The sequence below is a fragment of the Aquarana catesbeiana genome, linkage group LG09, assembly GCF_042186555.1.
Source record: "Aquarana catesbeiana isolate 2022-GZ linkage group LG09, ASM4218655v1, whole genome shotgun sequence".
Taxonomy (NCBI): domain Eukaryota; kingdom Metazoa; phylum Chordata; class Amphibia; order Anura; family Ranidae; genus Aquarana; species Aquarana catesbeiana.
Window position 1 is genome coordinate 78,179,329 of NC_133332.1, and position 23,211 is coordinate 78,202,539.

Here is a 23,211-nt window from a genome sequence, read left to right on the forward strand (position 1 = left end):
CTGCTTAGAGCCTGATGTTCCAGAGGAAGGGGAAAGAGACTGTTTGAATGGTGGACCTTTACTCCTCTTAACTGGTAGGAGTGTAGATTTACCACCTGTAATTTTTTTGGATAAAATTATCTAGGTCATCCCCAAATAGGCATTCCCCTTTGAATGGGAAGCCAGCTAAATATCTTTTGCATGAAAGCTCTGCTGCCCAACTTTTAAGCCAAAGGGACCTGCGCATGTGTACCAACAGGAGAGACAAACAAGATGCTTGCTGGGCAGAATCCAGAATGGCATCAATCATAAAACACAGCACCTGTGGAAGGTCTGCATAGTTCTCCACTTCCTCACTGGGAAGGAGGCCAAGCATCTGCTTAACCTGTTCCTTGAGGAATTGACACAAACCCACAGTTGCGACTGTAGGTTGGACTACAGCGCCAGCCATGGAGAAGGAGGCTTTTAATAAAGTTTCCAGCTTTTTATCAGTTGGCTCTTTAAACACCTGAGCATTGTCCAAGGGACAGGCCAGGTTTTTATTCACACAAGAGACAGCCGCATCCGCGGATGGGACCTCCCACTTCTTGGTGAAGCTTTCCTCCAGAGGATAAAGCATAGAAAACCTTTTAGGAGTAAACAGTTTATTGGGATGTCCCCAGTCCTCATACAACAATTTATCCATTAAAGGATGAATTGGAAAGGAAAAGGCAGTCTGTGGGATCCTTCTGACCCCCAGGGAAGAAACAGAGGATGTAGCAGCCTCAGCAGAGGGCATTTTAAATGTGGAACGCACTATTTCAGTATAATACGGGACCTGCTTCTTGAGTGCCTGAGAGGAAAAAGCTCTCTCCTCTTCCTCTGAATCCTCAAACTGCTCTTGATCCCTATCTCTGGATAGGGATCTCTCCTCATTGTCAGAAGAATCATCTGAAAGAGAAAGTGCAGCAGAGGGAGGGGATCTACCCCTTTTTGTGCTATCTTTTAAGGAAGCTGAAATAAAATTCATAATTCTTCCCTCAGAACCCTCCAATGTAGCCCTAAGGGAATCCTCTGTGACATACGCTGGGGCTGTAACATTAGGAGAGGCTGCAAAACCTGACAGGGGCACTGACTCATCCTGTGAGGCTGGCTCCAGTCTTGCAGGGGGGAATGGTAATCTGCAGGCATCTTTAGGACCCCTAGACACAGGCGGTGACTTTCTTGTGCCTTTGTTACCTCCTCCCGAGACCCTCTTACGAGGAGACAGTCCCAAGCTACAAAGCAGAGGTACTAGTACATATGCAATCACTGTTGTGCTAAAAGTCTCACAATATACATATATGCTTAATACTGCACAACCTGATGCCGAGTAGGTGTCTTATGATTAGCCTGGATCCGACCACTTTAGGATGCTCACTGCCCACACTCTGTGTCCATCTCTTTACAGAGCTCTGAATGCTCTGGGCTTTTAAATTAGCCACCTGGCGTCTGCACACCTGCAGTGGAGGAAGTAAGCGATTGGACACCAGCTTCACTGAGTGTGTATCTGAAAAGCAAGTAAGTTTGCTCCTTACTCCCTCTAGTGGTGGAAATCAGGTAAGACATGCACTACTCATTGAAGAAAATCCATTTGTAAGAAATATATATATATTTTCCAGTTTCCAGCCTTCACCCATCACGGCGGGTAGCGTTGTGCCAACCTTCAGGGTTTTTTGGGTTCCTACTCAGAGAAACCTCTTACCTGGACCTGTAAAAGACTCTGCCAGAAACTTTCGTGCCACTGTTTTAATAGTACACCAAGCCTGGTTTTCTCAGAGCCCAGTCCTTTAAAGAGAGACTTACAGGCAAAACCTCACTTCTTCGGATGATGAGGCCCGGGTACCATACCATCTTGGGAGTCAAAATATCGGCCCGAGATATGGATCCAGTCAGCATAGCCCTTTAAGCCCCCGCAGGGACCAAACTGGAGCTTTCTTCACAGCACATGTTTTACGTGACTAACCACCTTAGACACTGATGAAAAAACTGAGGTCCTCCCCGTATGGGAGGGGTTATATAGGGGAGGAATTCTCCTTAATTGGGGTTAACCAGTGTCCAATCACCGATGGTGCCTATCTAACCCACTATGTAATGAATACTCTGGGTCCAGTGATGTATGATCAAGAAATCTTTTGTTCCCCCATATTGTTGGATATTCAAAGTTAACATGGTTTCTCTTTATTTACCAGTGAAAAGCCTCTGCTTCTTCAGTAAAACAAACCCATTGTGTCTATTATAAGTGGATATTATGGCTATATGAAATTAACATTTCTAGGTACTATTGCTACACTCCTCATGATGGAAGAGAAGAATCTTACTTGGCAGAATTATTTCATCATAAGTGGAATTACTGACTTATTACAGCTGCAAGCCCCTATCTTCCTCCAAGTTCTACTCATCTACCTCATAATTCTTGGTGGAAATTTAATAATTTTACTTCTAATATGCATGAATACACAACTGCACACACCAATGTATCACTTCCTATGTCATTTATCAATCATGGATGTTTTCTACAGTACAGTAACTATGCACAAGACACTGGATACATATGTCTCTGGGAATAAAAAGGTCTCATTCTCAGCTTGTATTGCTCAAATGTATTTCTATGTTACTTTCCTCTGCTGTGAGTTTTTGCTGCTAACTGCCATGAGTTACGATCGCTATGTTGCCATTTGTATCCCTCTACAGTACACTATGATTATGAACAAGAAGGTGTGCACACTTATGGCAACGATGTGTTGGATTCTGGGATTCCTGGAAGCGCTTCCTACTATTTTTATCATTTATGACATCTATTGCTTTAACTCTAATATTGTTAACCACTTTTTCTGTGATCTTCTGGCTATTATGAAGCTTTTCTGCCACAGTGCCAATAAAATGGAACTTCTAATATATATAATGTCATTGTTTGTTGGGGTCCTCCCCTTCTCTCTTACCATTATGTCTTACATCTACATCATCCGTGCCATTCTTAGGATCCACTCCAGTACCGGCAGGTGGAAAGCTTTCTACACATGTTCCTCTCATGTCACTGTTGTATCTTTGCTCTATGTGACACTTTTCTGTTTGTACATGAGACCCACCTCGGCATTCACACTGGAATCTGATAAATTAGTTTCACTGTTCTATACAGCACTAACGCCCATGTTAAACCCACTAATCTACAGTTTGAAAAACAAAGATGTGAAACTCGCCTTCTGGCGACTGGTGAATAAGACCAATAAACCACTCTTTTAGCCTTTCAACTTTTCTTCAATGAATATTATTAAAATGGTGTTGTATATTTGATGGATCGTAGGTTTTATTTCATAATGGGTATAACATAGGTATTGTAAAGAAAGTTTAGTCAATAGTTGAACTGCAGAGGTAAATAATAAAGTTCCCACAATTTTCAAATATTCATTAAAATAATTATATCTCAATGTTCTGCATATGCAAGAAAATGTTTAGAAGCTGCCCACATAATGAAAATGCCAACATAGCACTATTTATGTTCTGTGACAGTACATCTGATTGACCAGTCGAGCAGACCATATGACTAAATATTTACTATGTGTCCATGATGCACATAGGTAAGTGCACATGGATTCCAGCATACATACAATGTTTTAGTAGAAAAGTGCTCCCTTACATTAGGGGTCATTGAAGTTCCCCTTTACTGGTGCTGCCCCTGAAATTGGTGATTGGTAGGAGAAGAACCCCCTTGGATGAGGGTAGTGGTAGAAGAACCCCCTGAGATTGATGAACTATATCAAATATAGTGCAGTGCTACCCTCAAACCAAAATAAGGTGTAGAAAACAACAATAATCCAGTCAAAATAATGTGTATCATACAATCATCATAAATCCCACAGAGTGAAATTGTGTACTGTCCAGCAAAAAATATCTTAACCACCTCCTGCCCCATTCTAAAATGACAGCTGGACAGGAGAACTATTAGCCCTGGGAAGGCGTCATATGATGTCTTCCCACTCTCCTGCCTTGCGTGCTCTCTAGGGAACGTGCACCAGTGTGATCTGTTACCTGCGGTGTCCACCAGACACTTGACAAACCAATCACCAACCAATTACAGCGATCACATGTCAATAGTACACATTGGCTTTTATTTGTAGCCTTGCCACTAATTGTGTATTTTTGTGATCTCTGTGATTAGTCACAGTGGTCACATGGTACAGGGGCCAATGTGTACTCACATAGAAAGAGAAATGCTCAAAAAATAAACTTTAGGTAGTTCTCTTCTGTGCAAAAGCCTAAAAAGAGATTGTAGACAGTACACTACATGAAAATACAGTGTTTGCTGTACATCTCTTCTCTGCCGTCCCGTCTGTGTGTGCATGCTCAGAAGTAATGTGTGAGAAGAAGGTGTACCTCTTTACAGAGGATAGACAGCAGGTCCTGTTCACCCAGAGTGATAGAATTGTCTGGAAAACAGAAGAGAGCAAATTGGGTAATAGACCCATAAGAACAAAAAACACATTGCAGTACACTATTATTTCTCAAAGAAGATGAAGGCACACAGAGAAGGAGGATCTGCATCTCGCCCTGTCACGGTAGTATATGTTTGTCGGTCTTGTTTCTCACCTCACATAGAAAGGTAAATGCTCAAAAAATGTGCTTTCAGCAGTTCTCTTCTGTGCAAAGGGCTAAAAAGAGATTGTAGAGAGTCCACTACATTACATGAGAATATAGTGTTTTCTGTACATCTCTTCTCTGGTGTCCTGTCTGTGTGTGCATGCTCGTCTTCATCTTCTTTGAGAAGTAGTTGTGTACTGCAATGTGTTCTTTGTTCTTATGGGTCTGTTGCCCAGTGTGCTCTCTTCTCATCTCCAGACAATTTGACCGTCCTCTGGGTGAACAGGTCCTGCTGTCTATCCTCTGTAAAGGGGTATTTCCTCTTCCCACACTTTACAGCCGAGACTGCACACACAGACAGGACAGCAGGACAAACACTGTATTCTCATTAGTGTAGTCCCAAAGTGGACTGTCTACAATCTCTTTTAGCCCTTTGCACAGAAGAGAATTGCCTAAAGCTCATTTTTTGAGCATTTCTCTTTCCATGTGAGGTGAGAGACAAGACAATACAGACAAACATATACTACTGTGACAGATCGAGATGCAGATCCTCCTTCTCTGTGTGGCTTCATCTTCTTAGAGAGGTAGTGGTGTGCTGCAATGTGTTCTTTATTCTTACGGTTCTATTGCCCAGTTTGCTCTCTTCTTGTCTCCAGACAATTCACTATATTCTGGGCAAACAAGTCCTGCTGTCCATCCTCTGTAAAAGGGTACACTCTCTTCCCACACTTTACAGCCGAGCATGCGCACACAGATGGGACAGCAGAGAAGAGATGAACAGCAAACATTGTATTCTCATGCAATGTAGTCCCAAAGTGGACTGTCTACAATCTCTTTTTAGGCCTTTGCACAGAAGAGAATGGCCTAAAGGTAATTTTTTGAGCATTACTCATTCTATGTGGGGTGAGAGACAAGACAAGACAGACAAACATATAATACCATGACAGGGCAAGATGCCGATCTTCCTTCTCTGTGTGGCTTCATCTTCTTTGAGAAGTAGTTGTGTACTGCAATGTGTTCTTTGTTCTTATGGGTCTATTGTCCAGTTTGCTCTCTTCTTGTCTCCAGACAATTTTACCGTACGCTGGGTGAACAGGTCCTGCTGTCTATCCTCCGTAAAGGGTTACACCCTCTTCCCACACTTTACAGTCAAGCATGCACACACAGACAGGACAGCAGAGAAGAGATATACAGCAACACTGTATTATCATGTAGTATAGTCCCAAAGTGGACTGTCTACAATCTCTTTTTAGCCCTTTGCACAAAAGAGAACTGCCTGAAGCTCATTTTGTGAGCATTTCTTTATGTGACGTGAGAGACACGACACACAAACATATACTAACGTGACAGGGTGAGATGCAGGTCCTCCTTCTTTGTGTGACTCCATCTTCTTCAAGAAGTAGTTGTGTACTGCAATGTGTTCTTTGCTCTTACGGGTCTATTGCCCAGTTTGCTCTCTTTTCTCTTTTCAGACAATTCTACCGTACTCTGGGCAAACAGGTCCTGCTGTCTATCCTCTGTAATTGGGTACGCTCTCTTCCAACAATTGCAACTGAGCATGCGCACACAGACAGGATAGCAGAGAAGAGATGTACAGCAAACACTGTATTCTTATGTAGTGTAGTCCCAAAGTGGACTGTCTACAATCTCTTTTTAGCCCTTTGCACAGAAGAGAACTGCCTAAATCTCTTTTGAGTATTTCTCTTTCTATGTGAGGTAAGAGACAAGACAGACAAACATACTACTGTGACAGGTCAGGATGAGAATCCTCATTCTCTGTGTGGCTTCATTCTTCTTTGAGAGATAGTTGGTGTTCCACCATGGATCCCTTCTCAGGAGTTTGGGATTAGCTGGACTACCCCCAGGTCATTCATCAGGAACAGATACTCCCAGTAGCGGAGAAAGATGGGTGGCAGATAATGAAGAACTGGAGCATTGAGAGGTGTACGGCACAGGGTCGCTGGAGGCTTATGGTGTAGTGGAGGCTTGAGGTATAATGTTTATATGACTTCTGGCCAAAACATATTTATCACACCTTTGTGCTGCGGCAAAGTGCAGCACACTTGTTATGTGCGGTGATGCTGCATGGCACCCCAATGCAGCTTTCCCAATGCACCTGCATTGCACTACAACTCATGTTCCTGCACAGCATAGTTAAATATAGTGCATGCATATTTTTTGTCGTGTTAAGAAGCTCATTAAAATAAAATGCAACATGCATTAACAACGCAAAGGTGTAAATTGGCCCTAAGGGCCCTATTCACACTTACTTTGGCCTCTAAGGAATTACCTGTGTTCAGGTTGTTCTTCAGAGAGCATTTGACAGGCAGTGAGGAGGCATTGTAGCACCTCCTCACCCCCTGCTTTAACCCATTTAACCCCTCACTAGGGTTAAGGTGTACACTCCCAGCTAAAGAAGGAGCAGTTGGGGGACAGTAAAAGCACTGCTCAACTGGGGTTTTTTTTACCGACAATTTAACCCCCCCCCCCCCCATTTAAATGTAACCATGTGCTACTAGGAGAATATAATAATTTAAAACAATTACTGAAAACCTTAAAACTTATTTGCAGTTAAACAGTTGATTTCACACATAAAATACATGTAAGTAATCTGTTTTCCCTGCCAAAGAATTTGTAATTATGTCAATCCAATCCAGAGATCTACACTGCTGTGCCACATAGGATAGCCCTGTCTGGTGGGGCAGGAAACCTGATTTGTGTCTACATCAATTCAGTAACAGATCCCCTTCCCATTCTTACACTGTAACTGAACCATAAGTGCTCATATGTACTGAGGTGTAAAATCTACTTTTCGGAACCTGGGGAGCTGCATGTGTAATGTACAGCTGCCAATGCAAGTGAATGGCTGTATGAGGCCATGCACAGGTAAATGCTGATGGCTCCTGCATCAGCGTTTATTGTTGCATATGTGTGTGTTACTTCGTCCTAAACAAGGAAACGGTGTGTCTGGGTTGAAGCACAGTATGTGCATGCCCCCCACACTCTGTACAGTACAGCACTCTGTACAGTGCATACTTCTGACCCCTGCACTCTGTACAGTGCATACTTCTGACCCCTGCACTCTGTACAGTGCATACTTCTGACCCCTGCACTCTGTACAGTGCATACTTCTGACCCCTGCACTCTGTAAAGTACATACTTCTGACCCCTGCACTCTGTACAGTGCATACTTCTGACCCCTGCACTCTGTACAGTGCATACTTCTGACCCCTGCACTCTGTACAGTGCATACTTCTGACCCCTGCACTCTGTACAGTGCATACTTCTGACCCCTGCACTCTGTACAGTGCATACTTCTGACCCCTGCACTCTGTACAGTGCATACTTCTGACCCCTGCACTCTGTACAGTGCATACTTCTGACCCCTGCACTCTGTACAGTGCATACTTCTGACCCCTGCACTCTGTACAGTGCATACTTCTGACCCCTGCACTCTGTACAGTGCATACTTCTGACCCCTGCACTCTGTACAGTACATACTTCTGACCCCTGCACTCTGTACAGTACATACTTCTGACTGCTGCACTCTGTACAGTGCATACTTCTGGCCCCTGCACTCTGTACAGTGCATACTTCTGGCCCCTGCACTCTGTACAGTGCATACTTCTGGCCCCTGCACTCTGTACAGTGCATACTTCTGGCCCCTGCACTCTGTACAGTGCATACTTCTGGCCCCTGCACTCTGTACAGTGCATACTTCTGGCCCCTGCACTCCGTACAGTGCATACTTCTGACCCCTCCACTCTGTACAGTGCATGCTTCTGACCCCTGCACTCTGTACAGTGCATGCTTCTGACCCCTGCACTCTGTACAGTGCATGCTTCTGACCCCTGCACTCTGTACAGTGCATGCTTCTGACCCCTGCACTCTGTACAGTGCATGCTTCTGACCCCTGCACTCTGTACAGTGCATACTTCTGACCCCTGCACTCTGTACAGTGCATACTTCTGACCCCTGCACTCTGTACAGTGCATACTTCTGACCCCTGCACTCTGTACAGTACATACTTCCGACCGCTGCACTCTGTACAGTGCATACTTCTGACCGCTGCACAGTACATACTTCTGACCCCCTGCACTCTGTACAGTGTATACTTCTGACCCCTGCACTCTGTACAGTGCATACTTCTGACCCCTGCACTCTGTACAGTGCATACTTCTGACCCCTGCACTCTGTACAGTGCATACTTCTGACCCCTGCACTCTGTACAGTGCATACTTCTGACCCCTGCACTCTGTACAGTGCATACTTCTGACCCCTGCACTCTGTACAGTGCATACTTCTGACTGCTGCACTCTGTACAGTGCATACTTCTGACCCCTTGCAATATGTGTGAACTACAGTACAAATCCCTGTTTGCTAGAAAGGGTGTATAGCATTGTGCAGAGGGGTCTTCCAGAATTTCTAGTGTTAACATGTGGTCACACCCCTTTAGTACCTTATGGATTATGCACATGTGCAAGCTATTGAGATTTAATCAGGGGTATATCTTATTTCTGCTATGACAGACAATTACAGTGATAGTCACATGCTCTGAAAGCCTGCCTCCACCTCGTGGCATTTAAATCCTCTTTAAGGCCCGGGGTGGTGGCAGTAAGGGGTTAAAGCAGGCAGTCAGGTGTCAGCATATGCCTTTTAACGACTTCAATACAGGGCATTTTCACCCCCTTCCTGCCCAAGCCAATTTTCAGCTTTCAGCGCTGTCGCACTCACGTATTCTTCTACATATTTTTGGTAAAAAATATCGCAATAAGCGTATATTTATTGGTTTGTGCAAAAGTTTTAGCATTTACAAAAAAAGGGGATAGATTTATAGCATTTTTTTTTTTTTTTTACTAGTAATGGCGGCGATCTGCGATTTTTATTGTGACTGCGATATTGCGGCAGACACATCGGACACTTTTGACACATTTATGGGACCATTCACATTTATACAGCGATCCTTGCTATAAAAATGCATTGATTACTGTATAAATGTGACTGGCAATGAAGGGGTTAACCAGGAGGGGGCGCTGCAGGGGTTAATTTTGTTCCTAAGGGGACCCAAGTGATGCGGCGGGCGCGCGCGCCCCCTGGAGGGCCTGGAAGGCCGTCACATCATATACACGGGCACCTCCGCCTAACGGAATCTGCTTGCTTAGCGGGGGATCGCTCCACTGATCCCTGCTGAGCAGGCGGAAGACAGGTCCTGTCCACTCTGCTGTGCAGTACCACTCTCCTCTGTGGGGAAATCGGATAGAAACAGACCACCTGTCCATTTTCATCCAAACCTATCCGATCCGCTAGATGGATGGAAAATAGGACCATCGTCTGGATTTTGCAGACAGGATCGGATCGGATAGGGGCGGATGTCAGTGGACATATGTGTCTGCTGACATCTGCTGCTTCATAGGGGAGACTGCAAGGTCCAATCAGATCCGCCTGAAAAACTGACAGGCGGACCTGATTGGACAGCCCGTGTGAAAGGGCCCTTATACTTACCTCGATCCAGTGATGTGCATGAGAGCCAAAGCTCTTTCACATATCTCCCAACTTTCTGAGATGGGAATGAGGGACACCTATTAGCAAAAGTATATAGGCATAGGACATGCCCCCTTAAAGGAGAATTGTAAAAAGGATTGGTTAAACCCACAAGTGCTTTTCTTACAACTACTATTCCTCAATTTTGGCTTTTGGAGTTTACAAATGCAGCCATTTAGAAATTGGATGAAAGGTTAAGCACAGGGAAACACATTTTAATAGATAAAAATTAAATATAGAATAGAACATTTTTTATATACATTTATAAAGGCCAAAATGAGGGACAAATAAGGGGGAAAAGAGAGACTTTGTTCCAAATCAGGGACAGTTGGGAATTATGCTTTCAGCTCTCTCCTTCCTCATTGTCTCAGACACAGCAGTGGCTCCTGGTGCTGTCAACCAAAGGCAATGAGGAGGGGGCGGGTCTATCTTTGCCCTGTGTGTCATATGGAGCAGCTTGCTATGAGGGCACTCAGCAGGAGGGAGGAGCCAGGAGCGCCTGGCGGAAGACCCGAGAAGAGGCAGATCGGGGCTGCTCTGTGCAAAATCATTACACAGAGCAGGTAAGAGTGGCATGTTTGTTATTTTAATTTTTTTAAATCCATAGCTTTACAATCACATTAACTGTCTGTTGAACACCCTCTGTAAAATGATCCACAGCGCCTGTATAGCTGCATGTAGTATAAACGAGCATTGGGGCTCATGGGTGAACACAACTTTCCATGTATTGCATTGTTAAAAGAATTTAATTGAAAATCATACTGCAGGTTGGCACACTCATAATCAATACATTGTAAGGCCTCTATCACACAGGGTGTACTACAGTGTACACCCATATGAGGGCCGCGTTTGCATGCACAGGGGTGTCCAGGTGTTATGTCAATGGGACTGCCTGCAGAGGAACGCATGGAACACCTGTGTATGCAAACATGGCCCTCCCATAGGCATACGTTTAAGTCCACCCATGTGCATGAGTCCTAAAGCAACACATACAGCTGTGTAAAAATGTATTTGCCCCCCTTCCTGATTTTTTATATTTTTGCATATTTCTCACACTTAAATGATTCAGATCATCAAATAGATTTTAATATTACACAAAGATAACCCAAGTAAATCCAAGAAGCAGTTTTAAAATGATTATTTAATTTATTAGGAAAAAAAGCTGTTCAAACCTGCCTGGCCCTATGTGAAAAAGTAATTGCCCCCTCCCGTGCTGAATCATGAATGAACTGTGATTAACCACAATTTTTAGAAAGCTGAGGTAAATTTCACTTGCCACACCCGTTGAATCAAGAAATCCCATAAATAGAAGCTGTCTGACAAAGTGAAGCACGTTAACAGATCACAAAAAGCCACACACCATGGCACAATCTAAAAAAAAATTTAAGAACAGATTGGAAACAAAGTAATGTACGTGTATCGGTCTAGGAAGGGTTTCAAAGCCATTTCTAAGGCTTTGGAACTCCAGTGAACCACAGGGAGAGCCATTATCCACAAATGGAGATAACTTGGAACAGTGGTGAACCTTCCCAGGAGTGGCCGGCCTACAAAAATTACTCCAAGAGCATGACGGTGACTCATCCAGGAGGTCATAAAAGAACCCACAACAACATCTAAAGAACTGCAGTATAGTCACCGACCCACTTATCAACCCACAACAAGCCCACTTCATACTTGAGGCAACAACTGTTTGCCTCAAGCGTAATTATTTTGAATTTGAAGATCAGTTCTATCTGCAAACCCAAGGCACTGCCATGGGGGCAAACTTCGCCCCAAGCTACGCAAATCTAACAATGGATTATTGGGAACTCCAACACATCACACACAACAATCCCTTTGCTTCCAACATAAATTTTTACGGGCGTTACATGAATCCGATTGAGCATGCATTTCACTTGCTGAAGACAAAACTGAAGGGAAAATGCCCCAAGAGCAAGCAGGAACTGAAGACAGTTGCAGTAGAGGCCTGGCAGAGCATCATCAGGGATGAAACCCAGCGTCTGGTGATGTTTATGTGTTCCAGACTTCAGGCTCTAATTGACTGCAAAGGATTTGCAACCAAGTATTAAAAAGTGAAAGTTTGATGGATGATTGTTAATCTGTCCCATTACTTTTGGTCCCTTCAAAAGTGGGAGGCACATATACAAACTGTAATTCCTACACCGTTCACCTGATTTGGATGTAAAAACCCTCAAATTAAAGCTGAAAGTCTACAGGTAAAGCACATATTGCTTGTTTCATTTCAAATCCATTGTGGTGGTGTATAGAGCCAAATTATTAGATTAGAATTGTGTTGATGTCCCAATATTTATGGACCTGACTGCATATATATATTTTTATTTTTTGTCAATCTGAGATTGTTAACCCCTGCTTCAACTTGCCCCTTGCTATAATTTATTGTTTACTGATTGGTCTGCTGGAAGTTCCAGTATCACAGCCACACCCACATGCTCTCCATTGTGTATATATAGCTGTTCTCATCTAGAGGCAGCAGGCCAATAGAAGGAGCAGTCAGCTCAGAGCACGTAGCCTTTCATCACTGCAGCCCTGATTGACAAGATTCCAGCCCTGCCTAGGTCCCATAAGACGCCGGTGACATCACTTCCTGTTCCACGGTCCATGCTCGTCTGTGTGGAGCTGCTTGATTCCTTTGCTCCTGGAGAAACACTGTGATCCATTCTAGCCAGCTGCTCAATTCTTTCCAGCTATCCGGAACAGCGGTGGGACCCACAGAGCCATGTGGAATGCCAGGACTGCACTTTACTTTGACGAGCATGCATCTTCTATCATCTTGTAAGTGTTTTTAATCTTATCCTATTAAAGTCATCATTTTAATACTACACTCAGGTCGGCGCCTCCCCCTCCCTGTTTTTTCCTTCTAAAGAACTGCAGGCCTCGCTTGCCTCAGGTAATATCAGTGTTCATCATTCTACAATAAAATAGAGACTGGGCAAAAATGGCATCCATAGGAGAGTTCCAAGGCCAAAGCCACTGCTGACCAGAAAGAACACAAAGGCTAATCTTACATTTACCTAAAAACATTTTGATTATCCCCAAGACTTTTTAGGCAAATATTCTGTGGACTGATGAGACAAAAATTTAAATTTTTGGAAGGTGTGCTTCCTGTTACATCTGGCATAAAACTAATACAGCATTTCATAACAAGAACATCATACCAACAGTCAGACATGGTGGTGGTAGCGTGATGGTCTGGGGCTGCTTTACAGCTTCAGGACCTGGACAACTTATGCCGCGTACACACGATCAGACTTTACGGCATACTTGGTCCGGCGTACTGGATTTCGTCTGACAATTCGATCGTGTGTGGGCTCCAGCGGACTTTGTTTTCTCAAAAGTTTGACGGACTTAGATTTGAAACCGACGCTAGGGCAGCTATTAGCTACTGGCTATGAACTTCCTTGTTTTAGTCCGGTCGTACGTCATTGATTGTGTGTAGGCAAGTCCGTTCATTTGGAAAGTCCGTCGTAAAGTCCGACGAAAAGTACGCCGGACAAAGTCTGCCGTAAAGTCCGCTCGTGTGTACGCGGCATTACCCTAATTGATGGATCCATGAATTCTGAGCTCTACCAGAAAATCCTAAAGGAGAATGTGCAGCCATCAGTTTGTGACTTCAAGCTAAAGTGCACTTAGGTTATGCAGCAGGACAATGATCCGAAACACAACAGCAAGTCCACCTCCAATGGTTTAAAGAAAGCAACAATTAGTTTCTGGAGTGGCCTAGTCAAAGCCCAGACTTAAATCCAATTGAGATGCTGTATCATGACCTTACACAAGCCATTCATGCTGGAAAACTCTCCAATGTAGCTGGATTAAAACAATTCTGCAAAGAATAGTGGGCTAAAATTGCTCCACAGCAATGTGAAAGACTCATTGCCAGTTATCGCAAAAGCTTGATTGCAGTTGTTGCTGCCAAGGGTGGCACAACCAGTTATTAGGTTTAGGGGGCAATTACTTTTTCACATAAAGCCAGGCAGGTTTGGGCAGCTTTTGCCCTAACCACTTGCCGACCAGCCGCCGTCATTATACTGCGGCAGGTCGGCACGATCCCGGGAACTGACGTAACTGTACGTCGGCCCTTTAAATGGCTATAGCAGGCGCAAGTGCATGCTGCACGGTGGGGGGAGCCAATGCGCATGGCCGGCAGTCGCGATGACCGCCGGACACAAGAGCCAGAACAGGGACGTGTGTGTGTAAACACACAAATCCCTGTTCTGTGAGGAGAGGAGACACAGATCGTCTGCTCCTACTAGCTAGGAACAATGATATGTCTCCTCCTCTAGTCAGTTCCAATCCCCCCACAATTAGAAACACAAACGAGGGAACACATTTAACCCCTTAATCGCCCCCTAGTGTTAACCCCATTCCTGCCAGTGACATTTATACAGTAATCAGTGCATTTTTATAGCACTGATCGCTGTATAAATGTCAGTGGTTCCAAAAATGTGTCAAAAGTGACCGATCTGTCTGCCACAATATTGCAGTACTGCTAAAAATCGCTGATCACCGCCATTATTACTGCTAAAAATCGCTGATCACCGCCATTACTATTAAAAAAATAAAAAAAATGAAAATGCCATAAATCTATCCTAAACCATAGTTTGTAGACGCTATAACTTTTGTGCAAACCAATCAATATATGCTTATTGCGATTTTTTTTACAACAAATATGTAGGAGAATATATATTGGCCAAAACTATGAAGAAATTTGATTTTTAAAAACATTTTGGGGGATATTTATTACAGCAAAATGTAAGTAATATACAGTATATATTTTTTTTTAAATTGTCGCTTTTTTTGTTTATAGCGCCAAAAATAACACCAAAAGAAAGCTCTATTTGTGGGAAAAAAAGGACGCAATTGTCAGTTAAAGTGACGCAGTGCTGTATTGCAAAAAATGGCTTGGTCATTAGGCAGGCAAATCTTCCAGCGTGTAAGTGGTTAATAAATGAAACCATTATTTCAAAACTGCATTCTGTATTTACTCAGGTTATCTTAGTGTAATAATAAAATTTGTTTGATGATCTGAGTCATTTAACCACTTAAGCCCCAGACCATTTGGCTGCCCAAAGACCAGAGGACTTTTTGCGATTCGGCACTGCGTCGCTTTAACTGACAATTGCGCGGTTGTGCGACGTGGCTCCCAAACAAAATTGACGTCCTTTTTTTCCCACAGAGCTTTCTTTTGGTGGTATTTGATCACCTCTGCGGTTTTTATTTTTTGCGCTATAAACAAAAAAATTGCGACAATTTTGAATAAAAACGCATTATTTTTTACTTTTTGCTATAATAAATTTCCCCAAAAATTATATAAAAAAAACACTTTTTTTCCCTCAGTTTAGACCGATACGTATTCTTCTACATATTTTTGGTAAAAAAAAAAATCGCAATAAGCGTTTATTGATTGGTTTGCGCAAACGTTATAGCGTCTACAAAATAAGGGATAGTTTTATGGCATTTTTATTATTAATTTTTTTTTTTACTAGTAATGGCGATGATCAGCGACTTTTATAGTGACTACGACATTATGGCGGACACATCGGACACTTTTGGCGAGATTTTGGGACCATTCACATTTATACAGCGATCAGTGCAATTAAAAATGCATTGATTACTGTGTAAATGTGGCTGGCAGTGAAGGGGTTAACCACTAGGTGGCGCTGTAGGGGTTAAGTGTGTCCTAGTGAGTGATTCTAACTGGGGGGGGAGGGGCTATGTGTGACACGACATTGATCACCGCTCTCGATTACAGGGAGCGGTGATCAGTGTCAGTGTCACTAAGCAGAACAGGGAAATGCTTGTTTAGATCAGCATTTCCCCGTTCTTCCTCTCCGTCAGACAATCGCGGGTATCCCCACGGACATAGAGTCAGCGGGACCCACGATCACACTCACGGAGGTCGCGGCGGGCGGGGGCACGCGCGCCCACAAACCGCTTCTTAAAGGCAAAGTACAGGTACGTTAATCTGCCTGTACGTGCCCTTCTGCCGACGTATATCGGCGTGAGCGGTTAAGTGTGACAAATATGCAAAAAATAAAAAAATCAGAAAGTGGGCAAATACTTTTTCACACAACTGTATGTGGAAACAGACTATGGAAAGCAATGGATGTACTGATATGTATGGACTGTATCTGCTGGGGACAAGTCTTTAATTGTTTTAATTAATATTATCCACTTGCCAACCGCCCACAGGAAATATACATCATTACTTTGAGGCCGAGTTCACATTGATGTGAATTGGATGTGGCTTTCTCCGGATTCAATTCACATGACAGGAGACTCTGGCTGGCTCTCAAAGGGCCGCATTGGAAAATTGCGTCTTTGGTTCCGTTTCATGTGTGAATTCAGACAAAAATTTGCATCGGTGTACGGGGATGCACTGGACCCCCTGCTAGCACCCGTGGCCGCATCAGTATGAAAGCACTACTATGAAGTATGAACCTAGCCTGATGTTAAATACCAGTTTTATTGCAGCAGCTGGCTGCCATAACCACCGTGGGCAATTCTCTACAAGATAAAAGTGGTCCCAGTGGCGGATTCGCAACTTTTTTATGCCGCAGGAGAGGTGCCACCAACCCAGAACCCCCCACCCCGCTTCTCAGTTAATTCCAAGCTTACTGGAGCGGTTGGTAAACCCGGAAAATGATTCAATGTGGCCAATGACTAGGCAGGATGTTGAGTGAGGGCAAGATGGCCCCCACTCGGCTCTATACCCTTGGAGGACTGGAGCGACCTCCGACGTCCTTTCCGGGTTCTCTGGCAGATCAACTGGGTTATTTCTTTTTTCTAAAGTCAAAATGTATTTTTCTTTTGCTTTTAAAGGTAAATGAGAGATTTGGGGTCTTATTGACACCAGATCTCTCAATAAAGAGAACCCGTCATGCTTATTTCTATTACAAGGGAAGTTTACATTTCTTGTAATAGGAATAAAAGTGATAAATAAATAAATAAACACATAAATAAATGGGCAGTGTAAAAAAAAAAAAAAAAAAAAAAAAAAAAAAAAAAAAAAAAGCAAAATAAATAAATTAAAAAAATATATATATATATTTAAAGCGCCCCATCCCTAAGTCGAGCCCACATATGTACACAATGTTCAAACCACACATGTGAGGTATCACCGTGAACAATAATTATATATAGTAATAATAACAATAATTCTAGCACTAGACCTCCTCTGTAACTCTAAACAGGTAATCTGTAACAATTTGTAAAGCGTCGCCACTGGAGATTTTTAATTACCACAGTTTCTCACCATTCCACAAGTGTGGCAATTTTAAAACATGACATGTTAGGTCTCTATTAATCTGCGTTTTTTTTATTTATTTAAAAAAAGTGAATTTTTTCTCAAAAAATTTCGCTTGAAAGACTGCTGTGAAAATACAGTATGACGTAAAATATTGCAACAATCATCATTTTATTCTCTAGGTATATATATATATATATATATATATATATATATATATATATATATATATATATATATATAATGTTTTGGGGTTATAAGTAATTTTCTAGCAAAAAATACAAATTTAAACTAAAAGTCCCAGAAAAGTCCTGGTAATCAAGTGGTTATTATTGTGATTTCCAAGGCAGCGGTGCTGGAAAAGCTGCGAACCGTTTTATTGGAGAACTCTCCTTCCCGTCCAATGAGGAGAGGAGACACGGCTCGGGGAGTGGTCAGCTGACGTCATCTCTCCGGTTACACAGAACATTAGGAATCAGAGTGATTCGGGGAGATTCCCCGCTTGGCTCCGCCTTCTCCTCGTAACTTCGCTCAGACTTTACCACGATCTGCCCCGCCCACAGCTGTCAATCATCCCGGGCTGTGCGCATGCGCGGCACGGCTCTCCGTGCTGTAGGGGGAGTGTCTACCTGTCCCTAGGTGACTCCCATCCAGGAAGAGGAGAACTTGTTGGACTTGTGCAGAACTTCGTCCTATAGAAGGTACATGGGGAATTGTTATTATCCGGGCATTGAGAGGGCTGGATGTACATGACATTGCCATAGTGTCTACTACAGTGTGTAGTTTACTGGCAGTGTGCTCTATACAGGACTGATCACTGTACCGGCAGGACGATCTGTAGGGAATGCTCCTCACTATACTGGCTGTGAGATGTGGAGGAAGCTGGTGACACCGGAAATGTATTCCCCTGGGGATGTTAGAGAAACTCAATTCCTGAGAATGGGGGCGTGGTGATTGGTGGGAGTAATAGCAGCACACAATAGCAAATAGTGGGTGTGGCAAAATGTAGGTAATAGTGGGAGGGGATTAAAACTTGAGCCTAGGGACAGTGCAGGAGTCAGTTGTATGTAATTTACATAGTGCGGGGTCTGGCTCTAGGGATGGTCAGGGTCATTCTTGGCCAGGCTCTAAGAATGTTCTGGGTCACTCATGATCAGGCTCTAGGAATGGTCGGGGTAACTTGTATGCATACTCTAGGGATGGTCAGGGTCACTTGTGGACATGCTCTAGGGATGGTCCGGGTCACTCCTGGGCATGCTCTAGGGATGGTTAGGGTCACTCGTGGGCATGCTCTAGGGATGGTCAGGGTCACTCGTGGGCAGGTTCTAAGGATGGTCAGGGTCACTCGTGGGCAGGTTCTCAGGATGGTCAGGGTCACTCGTGGGCAGGCTCTAAGGATGGTCTGGGTCACTTGTGGGCATGCTCTAGGGATGGTCTGGGTCACTTGTGGGCATGCTCTAGGGATGGTCTGGGTCACTCGTGGTCAGGCTTTAGGATTAGTTTGGGCCAATCATGTTCAAGCCCTGTTGATGGCCTGGGTCACTCATGGTCAGGCTCTAGGGGTGGCCAGGGTTACTTGAGTCAGATTGAATGCAAAAAGTACACAGTTTCTGTGCAGTTATGGAATACTCTACATGGGCAGATAAATGTGTCAGGCTTGTTTTGATAAACATTTTTAATAATTCCATAATTTTATTGCAGTGCCTTTATAGACCATTCCATAAAATGGAGGGCCGTTCCAAGCCTTTTACAGGCCTTGCATGGACTACTGGCCAGTCACTGTGCCCCAAAGGCCACAACATAGTAAGTTTTCTTTTTTTCTTTTTTTTTTCCTTTTTATATAAGGGCAACTCTAGCTCAAACAATTAAATGCACAGCTGATACGCATGTATATTATTGTTTTGTTTGGTGTAATTTGCTCCTACCATCTACAGCCATTTTGAAGAAAACTTATCACAGCTGGGCTTATTCAAATACATGCATATTCTGTCTTCACTGTTGGGTTCTCTTCTTGATTGAGTGCTAAGATTGTTTACAGGGCAATAAATCAGAACTCAGAGGCTTGTTGGTGGGCCTGAGTTAATGGAACATCTTGATCTAAACTCTATGATGGAGGTGTGGACTAGTTCCAGGAACATTATTGCACATCTGGTGGTCATGCTCAACCTTACTGGGTCACCATTGTGACCCTCCCATGGGATCCTTGGGTTCACAATATGGCTAGGATGCATCTCCCAAGTATGGAAAAAACATTATTCCCTATTTACTAAATGCAGTACCTAATCTCTGAACGGTGGAAAGCACCAAATTGCCTCTGAGTGAAGTTGTAGAGTTGGCATTGTGTATTGATAAAATTCACCTTGTGGAAGAGCGATGTTCCAAAGGGTGGATTTTCAAATGTAATATAACCGCTTTATTGGAATGAAGATACTGGTATTATCCCCTCTTCCCCCACAACCCACCACCACATCTCCCCTCACTCCTATTGTCTATGATAATACTAAATAGGCATTAAAGGTTAAAGCAGAACTCCGGGATTTTTTTTTCCCCCATGCAGTGGGCCTGTGCCTGCATTGCATGGGTTAACTGTTTTGTCCAGGGGCGCACAGAAAGACTATACTTACCTGATCCTTCGATGCTCCAGAAAACAGAGCTCCCCCATGTCCAGCAGTGGACTGTTCCTGCCGTCCTGCCAAATACTGTAGCTACTGACTTTTAATATAAGGACACTTGCCTGTCCAGGGAGCCTGCGATGTCGGCACCCCAAGCCGATCCAACTACCGGCTTTGAGTGCAGGTGCTGGCATTGCAAGTTCAAGCTTCACTGCCGGTTTTGTACTGTGCATGCACCAGTCGCGTGACACTTCCTGAATGGTCCCATCGTCTTCTGTGACACACACAAGTCCCAGAAGGCAACGGGGGGGGGGGGGGGGGCGGGCGAGATAAAACCACGGAAGTGATGTAACCCGCCGCTGCGACATGAGACGGAAGTCCAGAAGAACACATGCCAAAAAGGTAAAAAAATAAATAAAAATAACGTGTGTTATTTTTGCTGGCTGTGACTCCTTGCAGCTTCGCAGCCAGCTCCCCGCTGCGCTTTCTGAATGGCCTGCAGCATCCTGGGACCTGTGATGTGTCCCAGGAGGTTAGGAGAAGTGAGGGGGGGGTTGGGGTAGAGGAACGATTTTCCATTTGGACTGCCTAGGCAATCCAAATGGAAGTACTGTAGGTATCCGCTCCCAGAAATAAATAAATTCAGTACTGTTGGGGAGGAGAGGAGGACATGCAGTGGAACTTCCTTTAGTAAGTTAAGTGATGCTTTAAATCGGCCAATAAGGGGTAACATTTGAACTCCAAACTTTCTTCATTCGTCAGTGCAGTGGCTAACACCAATACTCTACTACAGCTAGTAAGCTACAAATAGTGGGATTGTCTCGGTGTTGATATCAATTTTGTACTTTTTATTTCTGCTTTCTTACTTTGATTTGATATTCCCACAGATTGTAGCCACCGTGGAAGGAGCATCTGCCAATTTTCTGAAGGGATTTAATCAGAAATCTGCTCTGTATCTGACTTGCAGCACCGAGTCAACATCAGAGGTATTGTTAAATTCTTTAAGCAAAACATCCCTGCAGCTGATCTTTTTCCCCATTACTGGTGTATTATACGACGGGACTTCAAAAAGTTTACGCTCTTTTTTTATTTAATGGAGTTAAACAAAAATGTGTGGAAACTTTTTAAAGAACCCTTGTACTTTGCTCTGTATTGTGTGTGGAGGTGGCCATTCTGTTTAGAGGCAGGGTTTTGCTTCCTGATGTCAGAGCCTCCAGAAAGGAGAACAGTGAGCAGCACAATAGTGTCATCAGTACATATACAGCTATGAGCCTATACGGCACAGGAGTGCCTAGGCAGCCTCACATCCCAGGAAGTGCACTGTAGGTTTTCAGAAGAATTTTCAGACAAAGAGTAGATTTTTCAGGGTACTGCTTGGGCACAATGGGCATCATTTTTTGAGTTCAGATCCACTTTAACTGGTTCCCAACCAGTTGCCGCGGTTATACTGCGGCAGGTTGGTTCCCCTGGGTCGGAGACAGATCTCCGTTATGTCAGGGGTGAGGAGACTGATCAGTTGTTCCTTAATGCTTAGGAACAACGATCGTTCTCCTCCCCCAGGCAGTCCCATCCCCCCACAGTTAGGAAAACTCCCTAGGTAACACATGTAACCTCTTGATCGCCCCCTACTGTTAACTCCTTCTCTGCCAATGGCATTTATACAGTAATCAGTGTGTTTTTCTCACGTCGTCTTTCAGGACGGCACCCTGAGAGATGACTGGTCCACCTGACAGAAAAAACAATCAAAGAGGTTAAAGCCCCGCCTCTCCCCATGCTCCTCAGTTTTTGATTGTGTTTCCCCACAGCGAAACCGTTTGTTATTTTATCTATAGACCCGAGCCTGGGGCTGGTGGTCTCCCCCCTGGGAGCTGGACCAATGCCTGGGTGGCCTCTGGGTCTGGCCGGATATTTTTTATCCTTCCTGGATGGGGTTCCCCTATATTTTCCTCAGGGGGGCAATGCAAGCTGAAGAAACCCCCCTGAGAGCTGAAGGCCCCTGGGTACAGTGGTGTACCCAGAACTTCAGGGGCCTGTCTTCCTGCCTCCTCTCCTTACCTGCACAGTGGCCATGCAGAAAAGGAGCCTGGTTCTCCTCCCTTCTTGGGCGGTGAGTTTGTCTTACCTTTTCCCCTAGTGCAGAGGTGCTGGTCAGGGTGGGCAGACAGCTGCCTTGAGGAAGGTGGCTGGCTTCATGCTCCACGGCGTTGGCTCTCCCTGCCCACCCTCCCGGAGCTTGCGCGGTTCTTATCCCCCCTAGCTGTGCAGAGTGTCAGCAGAGGGGGAAGGTGCCTGCACTTATAAGTGTCCTGTGGGCGCTCGGCACCATTTTGTTGAGGATAGGGGAGGAGTGGTGTGGTGTTACATCACTTCCTCCACTACACAGGAAGTGAGCTCAGCGTGGCCCGTGTCACTTCCGGTCTACGGCAAGATGGCGGCGGCATCAGCATGGTGAAAGGGGGAAAAGGCACAGCTGCTCATCATAACAAGGAGATATAAATCCAGCTGGAGCAGGCTCCCATTTCTCCTACAGACCAGGCTATTTGTGCAGCATGGAACATGAGGAGCGACCTACAGGGTCCACGGCTATAGAGGAGACCACGGGGGGTGAGTCTGACCTGCCACCTGAGGTTTAGATGGGGGAGGATACTCCAATTCTTCTCCTCTGAGTATTACAGTGCTATATTTATGCCTGTGTATTTTTTTTTTCAGGGGACGATGCCATTACCTGTGAGGTTGCCAGCCGTCCCGTTAAGACTACCCGTTCTAAAAGATGCGGGAATTGTAACGATAGGTTACCCCCAAGTTGCCCTAAACCTTTCTGTTTTAAATGCATACAGAAGCTAACAGGAGACATCCCAGATCATGAAGGATTTCCTCACGGTTCAAACTGAGATGCTCTCCACCCTAAAGGCGTTTCAATCCTCCTTTAAGGCGAGGGAGTCAGAGGCCCATACCAGTAAGGACGCCTCCTCCCAGAGGGCTCCGCGTCCTCTAGAGGATCTAAACGTGTCAGGGATATACCAAAGTACTTCTTTTCCCAGGATTGGAAGAGGAACTAGAATCCGAATCTCTTGAGCAGAGATCTTCGAATGAGGGGGTAGCAGACAGCCAGGAGGAGGAGGAGGGTGAGGACTCCAGGTCTAGTAGGCATATTTTTTCAGCCGACGACATGGAGGGCCTTCTGAGGGCCATTTATGCTTCCGAGGAGATTCAGGAGCC

General features: G+C 44.4%; 2 protein-coding genes across 3 annotated transcripts in view; both read left to right on the top strand.

Annotated features, from left to right (window-relative positions):
• The first annotated feature begins 2,256 nt into the window (after window positions 1-2,256).
• On the top strand, window positions 2,257-3,240 carry LOC141108938 (olfactory receptor 5AR1-like). Its single transcript, XM_073600900.1, has one exon. It carries the CDS (start codon window positions 2,257-2,259, stop codon window positions 3,238-3,240), a length of 984 nt encoding a protein of 327 aa, XP_073457001.1.
• A 14,706-nt stretch (window positions 3,241-17,946) lies between these two features.
• The window catches only part of MVB12A (multivesicular body subunit 12A), a 32,917-nt gene continuing 27,652 nt past the window's right edge, over window positions 17,947-23,211 (top strand). For both annotated transcript variants that reach the window (XR_012235969.1, XM_073598817.1), the window contains exons 1-3: window positions 17,947-18,081; window positions 19,082-19,183; window positions 20,880-20,978. Coding sequence is in view for 1 of the 2 variants with exons in the window: in XM_073598817.1 (XP_073454918.1) it covers window positions 19,106-19,183; window positions 20,880-20,978 (177 nt within the window). In the remaining variant the exon portion in view is untranslated. The remainder of the gene's footprint in view (window positions 18,082-19,081; window positions 19,184-20,879; window positions 20,979-23,211) is intronic.

Coding starts and splice junctions, on each gene's coding strand:
- LOC141108938 (XM_073600900.1), top strand. CDS start 2,257: ATGAAATTAACATTTCTAGGTACTATTGCTACACTCCTCATGATGGAA.